This window comes from Colossoma macropomum, unplaced genomic scaffold (assembly GCF_904425465.1).
Source record: "Colossoma macropomum unplaced genomic scaffold, Colossoma_macropomum, whole genome shotgun sequence".
NCBI lineage: Eukaryota > Metazoa > Chordata > Actinopteri > Characiformes > Serrasalmidae > Colossoma > Colossoma macropomum.
The window spans coordinates 13820118-13837043 of NW_023494785.1; the positions used below are offsets into that span (position 1 = coordinate 13820118).

At 37.6% G+C, this 16926-nt stretch overlaps 1 protein-coding gene across 1 annotated transcript in view; it reads left to right on the forward strand.

The window, feature by feature from the left end:
- Positions 1 to 16261, forward strand: part of osbpl3b (oxysterol binding protein-like 3b) — a 77586-nt gene extending 61325 nt beyond the window's left edge. The window contains 9 exon segments of the mRNA XM_036583137.1: positions 1 to 225; positions 4808 to 4945; positions 5109 to 5172; positions 5276 to 5354; positions 7214 to 7358; positions 9390 to 9534; positions 9985 to 10111; positions 12986 to 13108; positions 15215 to 16261. Of these exon segments, the coding sequence (XP_036439030.1) occupies positions 1 to 225; positions 4808 to 4945; positions 5109 to 5172; positions 5276 to 5354; positions 7214 to 7358; positions 9390 to 9534; positions 9985 to 10111; positions 12986 to 13108; positions 15215 to 15311 (1143 nt within the window). The 3' untranslated portion in view covers positions 15312 to 16261.
- The last annotated feature ends 665 nt before the right edge of the window (positions 16262 to 16926 follow it).

Here is a 16926-nt window from a genome sequence, read left to right on the forward strand (position 1 = left end):
CCCAAGGGACAGCGGCGCTCCTTCCTGCCCTCTCCCAGCCCCAACACTAGTAACATCAGCCTGTGGAACATCCTGAGGAACAACATAGGGAAGGACCTGTCCAAGGTGGCCATGCCTGTCCAGCTCAATGAGCCGCTCAACACCCTGCAGAGGCTGTGTGAGGAGCTGGAGTACAGTGAGCTGCTGGACCGAGCCGCACACACACAGGACCCGTTTGAACGCATGGTACACATCTCACACACAAGTGTTAATACATGGCTGACACACAGGGGGGTAAAGGAATAGGAGCTACTGTGTTTTCTATCAGTGCATAAAAGGAGCATCATTGTTAGATACACTGTGATAGTTTCTGAGCAAGAGTGCACATTCAGAACGAAGGTATGATCTATAAGAGCTTATTATTGATTTGTTTAATCAAAATAACAATAAAAGTCTGATGAAGTGAGAAGTATATTCATATTCATTCATTTGCTTGCTCAAAATGGTAGTTTGTGAAACAAATGAAATAAAGATCGGCAAATTTTCAGCTTTGTTATTGATCAGATTCTTCACATATCAAATAAATACAACACTGCACTGAGAAATCTTGGCATTAAAGACAATGAGTAGATCAAATGGCAGAAATAGCCAGTTGTAGTGTTGAGAGCTCATTCCCAAATTACAGTCTTCTCAGATATCAATATCGCAATGGCCAAATGTCACAATAATGATCAAACAAAAAACATATTGTGCTGCATCTGGCACTTAAACAGAATTGGTTTTTATTACTCAGTTGATTGGAAATTATTTGCATAAAGCTCAGTGTAACCAACACAATACATACATTAGTGAAAGCACACTATAGTTTGATTTTTTCTTGTTTCCTTTTATTTCTTTCCACTTAAATTTGCCTTATGTAAGATCCTTTCACTCACATTTTAAACATTACCATCAGTTTGTGCTTAAATTTACTTCTACTCATACATAATCCTCAAAAAAAATTCATAGCATTTGCAAGAAGTGATTAAAAGTATTAAGGTTTTCTAAGGTCAATATGCAGCTGCACTTCTTATTACAGATATGCCTCCAAGTAGTCCCCTTATTTTTCTGCCCCCATACACATGCATATGTACACACTCTCTCTCTCTCTCTCTCCCTCACACAGACACAGACATATAGTTTTCAATAATGTAAACAGGCTGCCTCTGTTGAGTCAGGGACATGTGATTTATGATGTCACTTTCTATTAGCTGATCAGATTTCCCATTACTCTAAGCATGCCTTTAAAAGCCTGTCTAATCCAAGCTCATCTGATGGCCTCTGCCATTAAACGCGACTGTGTAGCTACCACTGTGGAATTATCTACTTTGCAAGGAAATGAGCTTTGGCCACCTCCGTTTTAGCAAGTCCAGTGGCATTTAGAGAGATAATAGAAGAGGAACTGTGAGGGATCCCTTTGCTCATTTTACAAGATGTTTCAGTTAATATTTATTTTAATACTGCCTTCCTAGAAATGGATTAAGCCTAGTCTTGGAACTGGATGTTGTGTTTAGTCTAGACTTCGGCTTAATGTGGGTTTATATCTTTTATCATGCCTTAAAACAGACAAAGACAGCAGCCAAATACAAGAGCATTGTGGCTCGTGGTTATTGTATCTTTAAGACTGATGTACATAAAAGATTTCTGTTCTGATTGGCTGTCTGATTGTGTCATGTTCAGTCTAGGCTGAAACACTCCTTATAACTTCAGTGTGAATGGGTGGAGCTCGCTGCTTTTATATGTAAATGGATTGAATATTATGACATCACAAAAACAGTGAATTCAAAATAGGCTTTTTTGTAGCTTAGTTTCCGTGGCTGGACCATGTGGACTGGGGAGTGAATGGTAAATTTTAGATGATTTTATATATCTAAACAAAAAAATGTTTCATTTACATAATATGGGCTAAATGGACACATTCTCTCCCTAGTATTACATGCCAAGGATGAACAGACAAATTATAGATAAAATTTAAAAACTGGCTTTACACAAGTCACTCATGTTCAGTGATGTGTAACCAGTACTTTTGTTTCTCAGCTCCTCTGGAAGCTGAACATTGATGGACCTCAGCTGTAGCAAACTTGAGAAAAGAGTCTTATGAGAACTATGACAGACCTCAGCAGGGCTATAATGGAGAGCTGATTGCCTAAGTCAGCATTAGGAGAAGTGTGGAGCGCTCCACTCACTGCTGACTGAATGGACCCGAGTGATATAACTCTCTCCCACTGTAGCAGTGCTCCATTAGAGGAGTGTTCAGACCGGCCCCAGTCAGACTCTCTCTTATAGACCTGCATTAGGGTGCTCCCAAGACTCATTAGAGTGGAGAGAGAGAGACAGTAGTGGACTTGCTGTGATATATAATGGCTTTGTGAAGAGCAGATGGAATTGTCCCTCAGCCTTGACAAGTGCTGATGGCTTCATAATGAACTTTATGGCAAGAGCAATTTGGCTTCGCCCTCCTCAAGTTTCCACATTTTCAGGAAGGGTGAGAGCCAAATCTGACTGTGCTATTTACCCTCATCATCGGAAATTCATCTCCGCAAGCTGATCTCATCTTACCCCCACAGCCTGTAAGGTCACCAATCTCTCCAAACACTCATAATCTGGAGTAGTGGTGCTGCATGATACCTGATACTGATGTGGTTTTACGTTTGCATGACTGATAGCTCCACAGTTTGGTAGGTGAGCATCCCTATCTGAACTTATCTGTGACTGTGACTTAATGTACAGATGTACATTGCATCATTGCTCTTGAGCTAAATTGGAAGATTGGCCATAGACTTGTTAAACGTATAAACCTTTTAATGTCCGAGTATAGTTATTTCAGCCTTTAATCCACTCTTTGCCATTAGTAATGTGATTTCTCAATGTTGTTGGCACACATACAGTACTGTGGCATCTGAGAATATAAAAACTAACATTAGAATAAATACAAATAATCAAATAAATAATCCATTGTGATTGTTCTGTGTGTGAGTGTGTTGGCCTAACCATTTTTAAAGCTCTCTTGGAGGATGTCCAGTATGTGCAGTTACCATCTACTACCTAGTGTATCTAATCAATCCTTCATTAAATTAAATCAGCTGCTGATGATGGAGTTTAACAAATCCGTGCAACGACTGGAGTGCAGCGTGAAGTCAGGAACCAAACCTATACTCTTCCAGCTGTATTCTTCTAACATATTACTAACTTTTAAAAAAATGTTTTCACATTTTACTGTTTTTATGTCTGTATCTGTTTATTCTAATGCTATATCGTGTTTATTGTAATGTTATATTGAGTTTATTCTAATGTTATATAGTGTTTATTTTAATGGTATATAGTGTTTTTGCTGGCAAAAACACTCTTACTGTTTTAAATGGTCTGTGTCCTACATTTTTCTTGTATTTTATCTTTTTTCTTGATATCCAGATAATGTTTGTCTGGTGTTATCTATCAAAATCATTTGTAATTCCTTTTTACATGATGATTTTCCAAACTGTCTTTATACCTTAGAATGAAACAGTTTATTTTTATTACTTTGCATGATATGTGTAAATAGCCTGTCTGGGTTGAAAAACGTCTTATAATTCCAGTGAGAATGGGCAAGGCTAAACTGCTATAAACTGAATAGACAGATATATGTAAATGAGTTGTTTTCCATGACATCACAAAATTCAAAATGTGCTGTTTTTGTGCTTAGTTTTCATATATGGACTTTATGATCTGGGGAGTGACTGGTACATTTTGAAACTTCAGCAGTGTTTAGTGTTTTTATATCTTTTCTTTAAAAAATGGGGAAAATTGTTTTTTTTTTTCAAGATACTGGCCCTTTAAACAGCTTTTATGGCTGCCTAAGACTTTTGCACTGTAGTGTATATTGACATGTAAGGAATGTAACCCAACAAAATATAGATTGGAACCTTGAGCACGGGACAAGACTAATAACAACCCGGTATTCTTCTCCTAAAAACTACTAAGCTTCACAATTAGCTGTTTTTATTTACACTTCATATGAGCATCTAAAAGTGGATTATCACGTTCAAACTAGTCAAAAACTCTATTACCCCAAAGGAACAGCTAACAACGTCATATCACACAGTGTGAGTGAGTGCTGTTTCAGGATAGATTTGTTACAAGATACAGTCCTTTCTTTCCTTTCAATATCCAGCCCAGCATTTTCTGCCGACAGGGGTCCAATACTAATACCTGGTATCAGATCGGTCATTTAAAAAAAAAAAAATTAAGAGGAAATATACTTTGAATTTCATTCACATTTTATGGTAAGTCTGGGGAAAAAAATTAAAAAATAAGCTATTAGTGATAATAATTCTGTTCTGACTATGTGTACACGCTCACTCAAACTACCACAGTGCATCGAACACTAAAGGCAGGGTCGTGCTTCTTTTAAGCAGTGGTAGAAAACACAGTAGATGGTACAGCTTAGTATGGCCAATATGGACATGCATGTGTTCCAATTACATGGCCAGGACAGATTTTAATGGGTTAAAGTGTCTAAAGGGATCACAGATTAAACATTAAATAAGGCAGGGTCAATATGATTTCACTTTGGGCAGCAAAAGGACAATAATTAATTGCATCTTATTAATGGCATATTGAGTTCATTCTGGAATGACTTTACTTTTGAGTGCTCTGTTCAGGTGTAGTTTCAGGTCTTAATTAACACTGCATATATCACACTTGATCACGAAAACGTATAGTAATTTTCTGACATTAGAGCTGGATCGCTTTAATCTGCCCAGGATCATTGTTTGAGTTTGTCTGTGACTGGTGCTTTCTAAATGTGTAGGTGTACATTGCGACGTTTGCGGTGTCGGGCTATGCCTCCAGTTACTACAGAGCAGGAGGGAAACCCTTTAACCCTGTGCTGGGGGAGACATATGAGTGCGATCGGCCTGACAAAGGATTCCGCTTCGTAGCAGAGCAGGTAGGAGGCTGTGCAGAAGTGCAGATGCTCTTTTTGTTTGTACGCTCTGAGTGGGTTTGCTTGTACACATATGTACTTATGTAACTCTCAGCTGTCATCATAGTCATCATTCTCTCTCTCTCTCTCTCTGTCTCTCTCTCTCTCTCTCTCTCTCTCTCTCTAGGTCAGCCATCATCCCCCTATCTCTGCATGTCATGCCGAGTCTAAAAACTTCATCTTCTGGCAAGGTAACATGTCGGTTATGGGTAGATTTGTTTAGGTGTTGTCATAGTTGCTGTGGGCGGTCTTTTTTTCCTCAAAGTGACCCTAGTGTTTGTGTGATGGCTTTAGATGTCAGGTGGAAAAACAAGTTCTGGGGGAAGTCCATGGAGATTGTTCCTGTTGGCACCACTCATGTGGTTCTCCCTGGGTGAGTCATCTGACGCTGTCTGTCTCTCGCTTGCACATATCCTGCTGTCTCGACTCTGCTTTGTAGAACTGTTTTTTATGCCTGTTTGAGATGGTCTCCACTAGTTCCACTAGTCGCTGATCTAGATGCACTGTTAAAGTGTGCCCATTATTAGTCTACAGTGCGAAGTGGCGATGTAACTTCAGCAATTTTGAAATGTTAGAATTAACTGTAATCAGTTAGGCAATTTTACAGGATATTCAGGCTATTTATAAAGATAATTTTCAGGCACTGCAAAATGCAAAAGAAAATCCAGTCCACAGAGAAAAATCAGTGTGTTCTTTTTGTTGTCTGCATTAATATGCATAATGCATAAATAGTTCACATTAATTCAAAGTAATTCAAAGACTATGCTGGACAGTGCTTATGGGAAACCTATAGATATATAAACAAGCAACAGAATCAATAGCAAAGTAGAAAGGTTATTACAAGCACTCTCACTCTTATACCGCTACATTAGAAGATGTAATGTAGTGGTATAAGAGTGAGAGTTCTACAGTCAGAGGATTTGGAAGCCACTGTTGTCTCACTGGACACTGATGATGAAAATTTGGAAACTTTTTAAAGTGTTCATCTAGTGGAAATCACATGGTTTTCATGTTCATGTGATGAACTGCATTCACATGATTAAAATAAAGTTCGGTTGGTAGTAAATACATTCTGATGAAGTGTGTTTCGTCCAATAACATGCAGTCACAAATATTTGAACACCCCCCAACAAATTTCATGTTTTGTTGATTTTAAGTGAAAATAATCCTCTACAGAGAACACACTCAAATATGGAATTTTTTGCCAAATTTAGTGAACAATTTTTATCTGCTGAGTTTGCATTGTCTATTTGCAGCGATTAACATATTAAATAATTAAATAATAAAACATAACAATAAAATGTGCTATGTCTTTGGTATACCATATAAGTTGTGCCATATCTTTTGCACAGTTCATATAAATATATAATCAACAAAAAATGCAAATTGACCAAAGGTGCCCAAACTTTTCCATATGACTGTAACTCTAATAAAATGCACTGAAAAAATCTGTCTTTAGAGTTAACTTAAAACACTTAAAATGTAAGTTAATGTAAAGTTTTTTTCTATCCATATTATTATGGGTCAGTTTTATTGCTCTATTCATAGTCAGATTTTGACACAATGTAAAGGACAGCTTGTATTTTTATCATATGTAAAAAATGAACACAAAAATGGAGACACAAGGTTTTGTTTTCCGACAGTGACGATATTCACTGCATTAATGCGTTTTTAAAAATAATTCTGTATTATAAATCAAATTGTGGTGATTTCTTGATGCACTGAATCATTTCCTAAAGAACTGTAATTGAATTGAATCATTGTGAGGTCAGAGATTTAGAGATTTACACCTCTTGGTCATACTGTACCCATAGTCCTCTGACAGTGTGTTGTCATTGTGTAGTTGATTGTAATGCCTAGATAAGAACTCAGGGTGTAAGCTGTTTTTCTTTATGGGAAAACTGAATTTTTGAAAATCACTGCTGTTGCACCCTGTGGTAAGTAAAACTAAAAAAATAAATTCAAATGCAGATTTTTGTCCTGTGTACATATTGATATTTTCAACAACTATCACAGATTCCTCTGAACTATGAGACAATATGTATCAGCTTTGGAACTTTTTTTTACCACGTGGCTTCGATTTACAAAAACATCATTAATCCTCCCCAGAAACACTCAGAAGTTCCTTATTTGGATGTCTCTGACTATAAAATGACGCACAACCTCAGATCGATAGATCTAAAGGTGAATATGTACACCCACACGGCCTTAGTTTCTATTCTTCTGCCACAGCCTGGGAGACCACTATGAGTGGAACAAAGTGACATCATGCATTCATAACATCCTGAGTGGGCAGCGCTGGATTGAGCACTACGGCGAAATCTCCATTAAGAACTCCAGCAGTGATATCTGTCAGTGTAAAGTCACTTTCATTAAGGTGAGCCACATCTGCTCTACACACTGACAGGCATCCACTAGAGACTGCCACAGGCTAGAGTCAATACATCTGAACTCAATGAAAGGTTCATCAGGTTTGGTCAGGTCCAGAAATCTGTCTTAACTCTTTTTCACAGTAGCCATAAAATGTTTTCTGCTTGGTCCTCAGTAACATTCATGGAAAATATAATGTTTAATTGACATATTTTATATTTAATTGACATTTTTTATATACTTACTCTGTAATTTATATTACATCTTTTATTACCTTAAAGGATTGTAATCTGGTGAAGTGGAGGCACTCATGTTGTAACAGGGAGGTCTGGGAGGCCAGCATGAGAACAATGCATTACGTAAAGCTTATCCAGACTAAAAACTTTTAGAATGTTGTTAAAAGGCATTGATCAATTAATAAATTCATTAAATTGAGAGGTAATCTGGATCACTGGCAGTCACACTATTGATTCATTGATTTTGTTTATGGATGATTTAACGATGACTGAACACATCTGGCCAAGCAGACATGTCTGAAAAAATTATCTTCTCAGACTTGTTACCACGTATGTTGTGCAGCAGGGGCATGCTGCTGCTGTGAGTCTCTGATTCATTAAAGCTGTGTGTGTGTGTGTGTGTGTGTGTGTGTGTGTCACACTCACTCACCTACCACAGAGACACCCATATTCTTTTTGACATTGATGGAGCTGTGTGGTAGAACTTGTAGGAGAATTAACTTTGACGCTGGAGGGGCTCCAAAGACTTCCCACAGCCTTTAAAGAGTTATAGGTCACTCTGCCGGAGATAGGAGACAAATAGACTGAGAGGAAGGGAGAGAGAGAGAGAGATAGCGAGGGAGAAAAGGAGAGAAAAGAGGTGATTGATTACAGTTCATCTCCTGTGTAGGGCCCATTAGCTGCCACCCCAATTCCGTCCACTGACCCACTCTTGTCTCAACTGCGCCATCTGCTGGAGAGCAAGAATACACACTGTTCATCGTGATGCGTCGATCTAAAAGTGGTGATTTACAGGGACCATATCACTGATTTTTTTTATGAAGAGTTTAATGTAACATGTGAACACGGGTAAAGTTTCAAAATGTACCACTCACTCCGTGGTCTGTGCAGTCTTTTTTGAATTCACGCAAAATCAATGCATTTTCATATATCCACCTGTTTGGCCTACAGTAGTTTAGCCCCACCCATTCACGCTGAAGTTATATTGAGTGTTTCAGCATGAACCACTTTTTGAATGAGGCACAGTACAGGCCAGCCAATCAACCAATCAGAACAGAGATCTTTCACATCTTATTTTAAAGGCACAGTAACAAAAAGCTTGTTTAATTCTGATAAAAAAACAGATAAAGAGAGATTTGAAAATGGTCACGTAGAAATGATTTACAACAGTTTTTGATACACAAATTCTCATAAACATCATAAGTGAACTTTGGGGAAAAAATAATACAAGAAAGATGTGTAATAGGACCCCTTAACTTTGTTGATTATGGAATATTAGTTGTTATTATAACAGTATTGAAAGAAGTATGTGCTCTTGTTTTGGCCAAAATAAATTTTCAATCGTGAAAATGAAAAATGATTTATTTGTATATATATATTGTCTCTGTTTTCTTTCTTCCTCCAGTCACTTTTCAGTTCAGTGTATTTTTAAAATAATTCTGAATCGTATCAGAATAATCTAATTAAATTGAATTCTGGTGAAATTTTGAGATATCATGGTGCACTGAATTGTCTCCTAAAGTATCACATTAAATCAAATCATTTTAAGGTCACAGATTTATTCCCTCTAATGCACTGCAGTTCGCTGCCTGCCTTACAAAGAGCTGCTATATTACATCCTATATAAAAATCTTATAATTCCCACCTTTTTCCTCAGGGGTCTATCTTTGCATGCTTACTTGACACTTGACCAGTGCAGAATGGACACTTGCTTTACAAATATGCAGACATGTCCATTCACTTGCAGGGCTGCATTTAGCTGATGTCAGTACAGCACTGATGTCTGTCTTTGTGCGCTGCAGGCCAAGTACTGGAACTCCAGTGTGAACGAAGTGGAGGGAGCAGTAACTGACCACAAGGGGAAGGTCATTCACAAGCTGTTTGGGAAATGGCACGAGGGAATATATTGTGGCAACCCACCCTCCGCTACATGCGTCTGGAGAACCAGTAAGATTTGAGCCTCTCTCTCCCTCTCTCTCTTTCTCGTCCCCTCTTCCTTTCTGTATCTCTCCCTTTCTCTGTCTGTCTTTAGCTCCCTCACTCTCTCACTCACTCCACCTTTTATTTGTCTATGCCCACAGCTTTGGTGTGGAAGATGCTGTAAAATTTCTAAATGCACCATTCCGTCTCCCGTCCATACCGCTGCTTAAACAGCTTTTTTAAATTCATCATGGTTGTGATGTCACGTAACACATTTACATCTGGCTCATTCAGTATTCAAAACTTTAGCCCTGGCTATTCACATTGATTGAAGTTATAAGGAGTATCGTTACTGCAGACAGTTTGTAGCTGTTTTTGGTACATAAAAAATTAAATACAGCAAAGTGTAAAATACAGGCTCTTTAAGAGAAGCATGTCTTTGTGGAGTGTGTAATGAGCTGTGGTGTGTTTGTGTAGATCCGATGCCTCCAGACTTTGAGCAGTACTATGGCTTCACTAAGTTTGCTCTTGAGCTGAATGAACTGGACCCGCAGACCAAACCACTACTGCCGCCCACAGACACCAGATTTCGACTCGATCAGAGGTAAAGCACTGCATCTGTACCTGCCTGTGTGGATACTGACATAATTGTAGTTGCATGCATAAATTTGGGCACCCAAATTACGTTTTGTTGATTTTCTTGGTGAAAATAAGCACACATCCTCTACAGCCAACTCACCTCTGCACATTTTAATACACAGTTACAGTTTATTTAAATTTATTAAAATAAAAAAAAACCTTTATTTTATACTTTATGATTTATGTTTGGAAATAATATGAAAATAAATGGAAACTGTATGACAGGAGCTCACGTGAGCATTATTAAAGTGTGGAGTTAGGGTAAAATGAATGTTTTAAAGCAGTTAGTTGGACAAAGATTCATAAAGCCTAGGATAACAATGCAGCTGCATGCTTTTGACTATATTGTGATTATTGATTTGTTAAAAATCATACTACTTACATACTACTAAGTAGTGAAAAAAAAATTATTCTGGAATTACAGTACTTTTTGATCTTGTGGTTGAATAATAAAAATGTACAAATATAGAAAAAATATTTCTCATATTGAAGTTGTTGTAAAAATATTACAGATTATTCTACCTTTGTAGACATTTTTTACTTGTTTTGAAGTAACAATGCTTGAAACATGCAAACTGATCATCCAGTGGAATGAGAGAATATCACTCAACTTAAAATAGGTAAAAATGTCTAAAACAGGGGTGTCCAGTCTTGTCCACAAAGGGCTGGAGTGGCTGCAGTAGCAGGAGCACAAATGTTCATGTGATTGGAGACTGAGACCAGCTGAAGTGGAGTCAGGTGCACTCCTGCTTGATTGGAACATAAGCCTGCAGCCACACTTTGCGAATGAGATTGAACACCCCTAGTCTAGAAATAGGTTGAATGGTCTTACAGTATTCCTATAACACTCTCATAGTGACAAATATGAGTTGTTCAATAGATTGAAGATGAGTTCATCTTAGAGGATATCAGTTTTTGCAGTGAAGTTTTAGAGCAGCAGCACCTGAATACCACATGCACTTATGTGCTTGTGAGAATGCAGAACGCAGCTCATTAGTAATCAAGAGCTATTTGAGAATTTCACTGCCGGTGGCGTCTCATTCAGTCTATAACTCAGATCTCAGCAGAGCGTAAATGGCTTGTAGGCTGGTGCTGGGGTTGCAGTCCCACAGTGTAAGTTGTATGTTCTTTCTGTATCTTTTTTCTGTTTTTAGTTACGTATACAATGTCACATGTGCACTAGCAAGTTACCCTATAAAAATGAAATCTTAAATCTAGTCAATATATCTAATATTTATCATTTTGTGGTTGTTGTAAAAATATTTGAAGACATATTCTAGACATTTTTACTGTCTTATTAATAAATTGTTTTATTATATTGTCAGGTATTATTGCTTATTTTAAGTATTATATCTTGAAACAATCTATCAGCTAATAGAATAAGACAATTTCTCTAGATAAAATGGCTTAAAACAAGTAAAAAAGTCTAGATGTAAGTTAACTAAGCATATACATATATAGAACAGTCTCAAAATGAGAAATATTACATATACAGTGCTGTGAGAAAGTAGTTGATTTCATCTGTTTTTGCATGTTTCTCACATTTAATTGTTTGTCAGTTAGTCCGTTAAACTAAATTTAAGATAAGACAAAGACAACCTAAGTAAACAAAAAATACAGTATTAAGAGATTGAAAAGAAAAAATGGTCCAAGCCCAACTAGTAACTCAATCAACCAATTAACAACATTTTGTTGATAATTGGGATCAATTAAACTATACACACTCAGGCTTGATTACTGCCAGCCCTATACAGAACCTTTACAGAAATGTACAGCAGGCTAAAAGGTCTCTACAAGCAGCACATTACACCGCAATCAAAAGAAATTCCAGAAGAGATACAGAAAAAATTATGCCAGTCTGGAAAGGGTTAAAAGGCCTTTTCTAAGGCTCTGTCATTCCATTATCTCAGAATGGAGAAGTCTTGGAACATTGGTGAATGATAATTTAAAAAAATGTGTTTTGTGTTTTCTCATGTTCTCTATGTATTATATGACATTTTGTATAAGGATCTGAAACCATTTAGTGTGACAAATATGCAAAAAAAGTGGAAATCAGGAGGGGTCAAAAGCTTTCTCAAGTGCTGTATAGAGTAGATATAGTATGTTTTCATTTGCCAAGAAGATCAACAAGATTAGAGGTTTTCTGACTAAAACAGAGGAGAAATTCATGCATGGAGAAACTCATGCATGCCTTTATTTCTAGCAGGATTGATTACTGTAATGGTCTCTAAACTGGACCCCCAAAAACCACTTAACTTACTTTTAACTTAATTTTTGATTAGATTTTTAATGTAATGTTTAATTTCGTCTTTTTTTAAATATATTGTTTTAATTGTTTTTTGTTAACATGTTTTTATTTTTTCCTTCATCTTTTTCAATTTTATTTTGAATTATCTTTGTATTTTCTCCTTTGTTAAGCACTTTGTATAAACTGGCCTCGACTTTCCAAGATAATTTTTGCGGTGTAAGTTTGATGCATTGCTAACTATACTGTTTACACAGAAGGATGAATCAGTAGTTAAATGTCATCAGAGCGCTGTCCACACTTCTGTTATATATATATATTGTTGATACATAGTAGTGCTGAAGATTGAATAAGCGTTTAGATTATTTTTGTTCACTAAGGGCAGTCATCTCCTTAAGAAATCTGACCATGCCTGTGGTGTTGCTTCCTGACATCAAGTTGTCACAGCCAATGGTTTCATACATGACCTGCAGGCAGCCAAAAGATGACATCACTACATAAACTTCATGTTATGCAAGGATGAAAGGATGATGTCATGTTTCCCAACATTTTCTGTGTGTGTGTGTGTGTGTGTGTGTGTGTGTGTGTGTGTAGGTTACTGGAGGAGGGGAATGTCGAGGCTGCAGAAGCACAGAAACAGAGGATTGAACAGCTACAGAGAGACAGACGCAGAGTCCTTGAAGAGAACAACATGGCACATCAGCCGCAGTTCTTCCAGTGTGTACCACTACACATCAGTCATATTATCTGCTCCTGAAATACTGTTACACACTGACTGTTTTTATATTTGCATAAAGCAGGAATGTCAGGCTCCAGTGCTGAAGGCCACGCTTCTGCAGAGTTTAGTGATGTAATGTTTTCCTCACTCTAATACTCTAATGATGGCCTTGGCAAATAACTGATAAGATGAGGCAAAAGGCTGCAATAGTGAGGCCCAGAGATTGATGCATTTGTTACATTTAGATGCTCAAATCATTTTTTTTCTCATGAGATACACCACACGTCCACCATAGGCGTGTCTTCTCCAGAGAAGTGCTCAATCCAAAACCTTTTGGATGGGTTGGAGTGGTGTTTGTGGTCCAGAACTAATCATCCAACACCAGTACCTGATCTTACTAATGCTCTGGTGGCTGAATGCAATCAAATCCTCACAGCAATGTACCATCACTCCAGAGAACTCCGGAGTACGCAGTTCCACTTCACCATAGTCCATTATATCCCACTAGTTGACACTTGACATTTTCGGTTCATATACGACTGTTCCAGAGTGTCTGATTCTGTTGGCAATAGTTTTTGATGGTGATTGTGCAAGCTTTGTGTCTGCAGTTGAATGTCTGTATCAACAGTGGGTGCACCTTAAAGTAACAGAACCCCTTAGTTAGAAGGGCTGTGTCTATACTTTTGGATAAACCATGTTTCTCTTAAGAAAAGACTCTACAGAGCAGTGTTCTCTGGAGTGATGGAGCTCCTGGGATGAGTTAGAGTGGTGTTCATGATCCAGAACTAATCATCCTGACCTGACCTTGCTAATGCTCTTGTGGCTGAGTGCTGTCAAATCCTCACAGCAGTGTTCCAACATCTAATGTAAAGCTATCCCAGAAGAGTAGATACTGTTACTGCAGCAAAGGAGGAACAAACTCCCTATTAATACCCATGATTTCACACCAAAAGTTGGATAAACTTTTCGACATGTAGAGTATTTGCACCTGATATCTGCTTAAATAGTTTCGTTTGTATTATTTTATATGTATGAACACTGGCAGTCAAACAGAAGTGCTCAGATGCATGTGTCATACACTGACACTTCACGACAGTTTTGAATATGTTTGAAGGAGATCCATCCCTTAGAAAATGACTGAATACTCCAACAAAACAATGCAAGATGCTATACAGAGGGCAAAATTCAGTGCCAGCACAAACAGCAGATTGATATCCCATTGAGAATTTGATGGGAAGAGTCCCTTTAGATCAGGGTTGCCCCTGGATCAAGGCTGGCTTGTGAAGACCAGAAAGTTGCCCAAACTCCACCTCTTCACCCAGTGAGAGAACAAACATACTGCCCTATGCAAAAGTTTGGGCACCCCTGGTCAAATTTGATTTTATTGATTTTCTAAGTGAAAATGAGTGTTAACACGTTCTCCATAGGATACAGACTTAAATATGGCAGTTTTCTGCAAATATTAGTGCATCATTTATGTTTATATTCTGAGTTTAACGTATTGGGAAAATATATAAAATATGCCAGGACATTTGCACAGGCCACATGTTTTTTTCAATAAGTTGAATTCAGCAAATAAACAGTAATTGTGTTTTAAAATGTGCAGGATGTGTTAACATATTTTCACTTAGTAAATCAACACAATGCAATTTGACCTGGGATGCCCAAATTTTGCATAAAACTGTAGTTTTATACTATATGCAGCTTACTAAGTTCTTATTTTCCTTTTAAAATAGCATTTCGAAATACTTTTGTAAAACAATATAGTTTAATGATATATAATATATTTTACAAAAACTCAACTTGAAACCTTCCTAACTTTATCGTCTTTTCAGTCCTCTTCATACTAAAAAACTTAGCAATTTGGCCCCTAAGACAAAAAGTCTGGGCGCTCTTGATTTAGATATTTAAAAATATGAATGTGTGACAAGTGGTGGAGATTGGTCATATTTACAAGTATATCTGTCCCCTAAAGTATGCCGTTTTTTACCCATCCAAAGCGGAAAACACAAGTAAATAGAAACAAAGCAAACGTCTGATGTTACTTCAGTGCATCGAAGTACTTTAACTGCTAAATCAGTTATTTCTCACTGTGTTGTTTACAGGAAATCTAAAGACGACACATGGGTCTGCAACAACACTTACTGGGACTTGCGGAAAGAGCCAGGATTCACTAATCTGGACTCTCCAGTGTTGTGGTGAGCTAGAGCAGCACTCATTGGCGGGCTTCTTCTGACCACTGCCTGCTCTTGTGTTCTCTGACCTACTTTCTGAATGAAGAAAAACACATCTCGCAGTGAGAGGTGAGGACTTACTGTGGCAGAGAGAAAACTCTGCCCAAGGCAATCGCACAGAGGAGGAACTTCACTGGAAGTAGAAGACTGTTTCCAGTCACTTCGCTACATTCAAGCATCCTTCCTTATTTAATATTCCATATGCCTTAATATGCTTATAACACCTTTTGTAGTGTCTTTATGCAGACATATCCATTGAATGTCTAGAAATTATGCAAACACAGCCCAGTTAATCATCTCTTATCATTGCTGTGTGCAACTAGTAGCACAAAAATATTGACCGAAATATTGTTGCATAGTGTCCTCTTGTGGTGCAGTATTGTACTGCAGACTGTAAATGTTACTGAGTTCAGCCCACAAAAGAAGAGAACTTGTGCATGCACATATAAAAAAATGCTGTTGTCTGATCAAAGTTACATTGTCTACCTCTTGAAAGAGATGGTATGGAAAACTCTCATGTAATTTAAGGGGTACATGTTAGAGTCTGAATTCCACACCTGTCTAATGCCTTATGGTCACGCATATTCAATTTTAGTCTGTCTTTGTTATTAACCTTTAATCATGTATCACCAACATGTTGTATCACAGTCTTGGCAGCATTTAGGGATGTATTTTATGAGTCTCTGAGAGCCTTGTTTCAGACTCACAGATGGACTGCCTACTCACCACACTGCACTTGTGAGTCTAGCTGAGTGTGCTCAGCTTTACACACATGGTTTGACCTGTAATCTGTGTCCGGTTCTCCCCGAAAAAGTGTCCACACTTGCTGTGGATGAAAGGGGTTGGAGGGGTGGGGGTCATTGTGTGTTGACCACTCTTGAGATTTCTCTCTCCTTCAATAAATGATCATCTCTGTGACTAGTCTGGCTTTCTTTCACTCTTTTTGTTGTGTTGTGATGCTCATTTCACCCATTAAAGTAGTGCTCACTACTTTTGTCTAAAGTAAATGTAAAGACGACATGTGGGTCAGCAACAACATGATACATATTATAAAAGGTAAGACTAGGAGTTTATGTGCTGGCTAGTATTTCATACTTTGATCTAAAGCCTTATGCTTAATAGTTTCAAAGTTGTTTCTGAGACAAATAAAAAAATGAATAATGAAGTACTTTCATTTATATGTCACTGTTAAATGCTGTAAATTGAATAAGCATTGAAATCATACTGTTGGAAACAAGTGTTATGAACTGGTGAAATCAAAATGGAACTCTTTGGTTACAATCACCAAGGGAAAAAAGTGCAACATTTAATAAATAGAACACCTTGCCAACTTCTAAGCATTGTAGTGGATCTATTATACTTCGGGGTTATGTGACAGCCAGTGGCATTTTGGAAGCAAATGTAACACAGTCAGTCAAGAAACTGAGGCTGAAAAGAGGCTGGCTTCTACAACAGTACAATGGTCCAAAACATACCTCAAAATACACCCTGTACTTCTTCAAAAACAAGCTAAAGCTTTTGTTGTGGCCCTCCTAGGCTCCTGAGTTGAACATTACTTAAAATTTAAGTAGATCTTAAACATG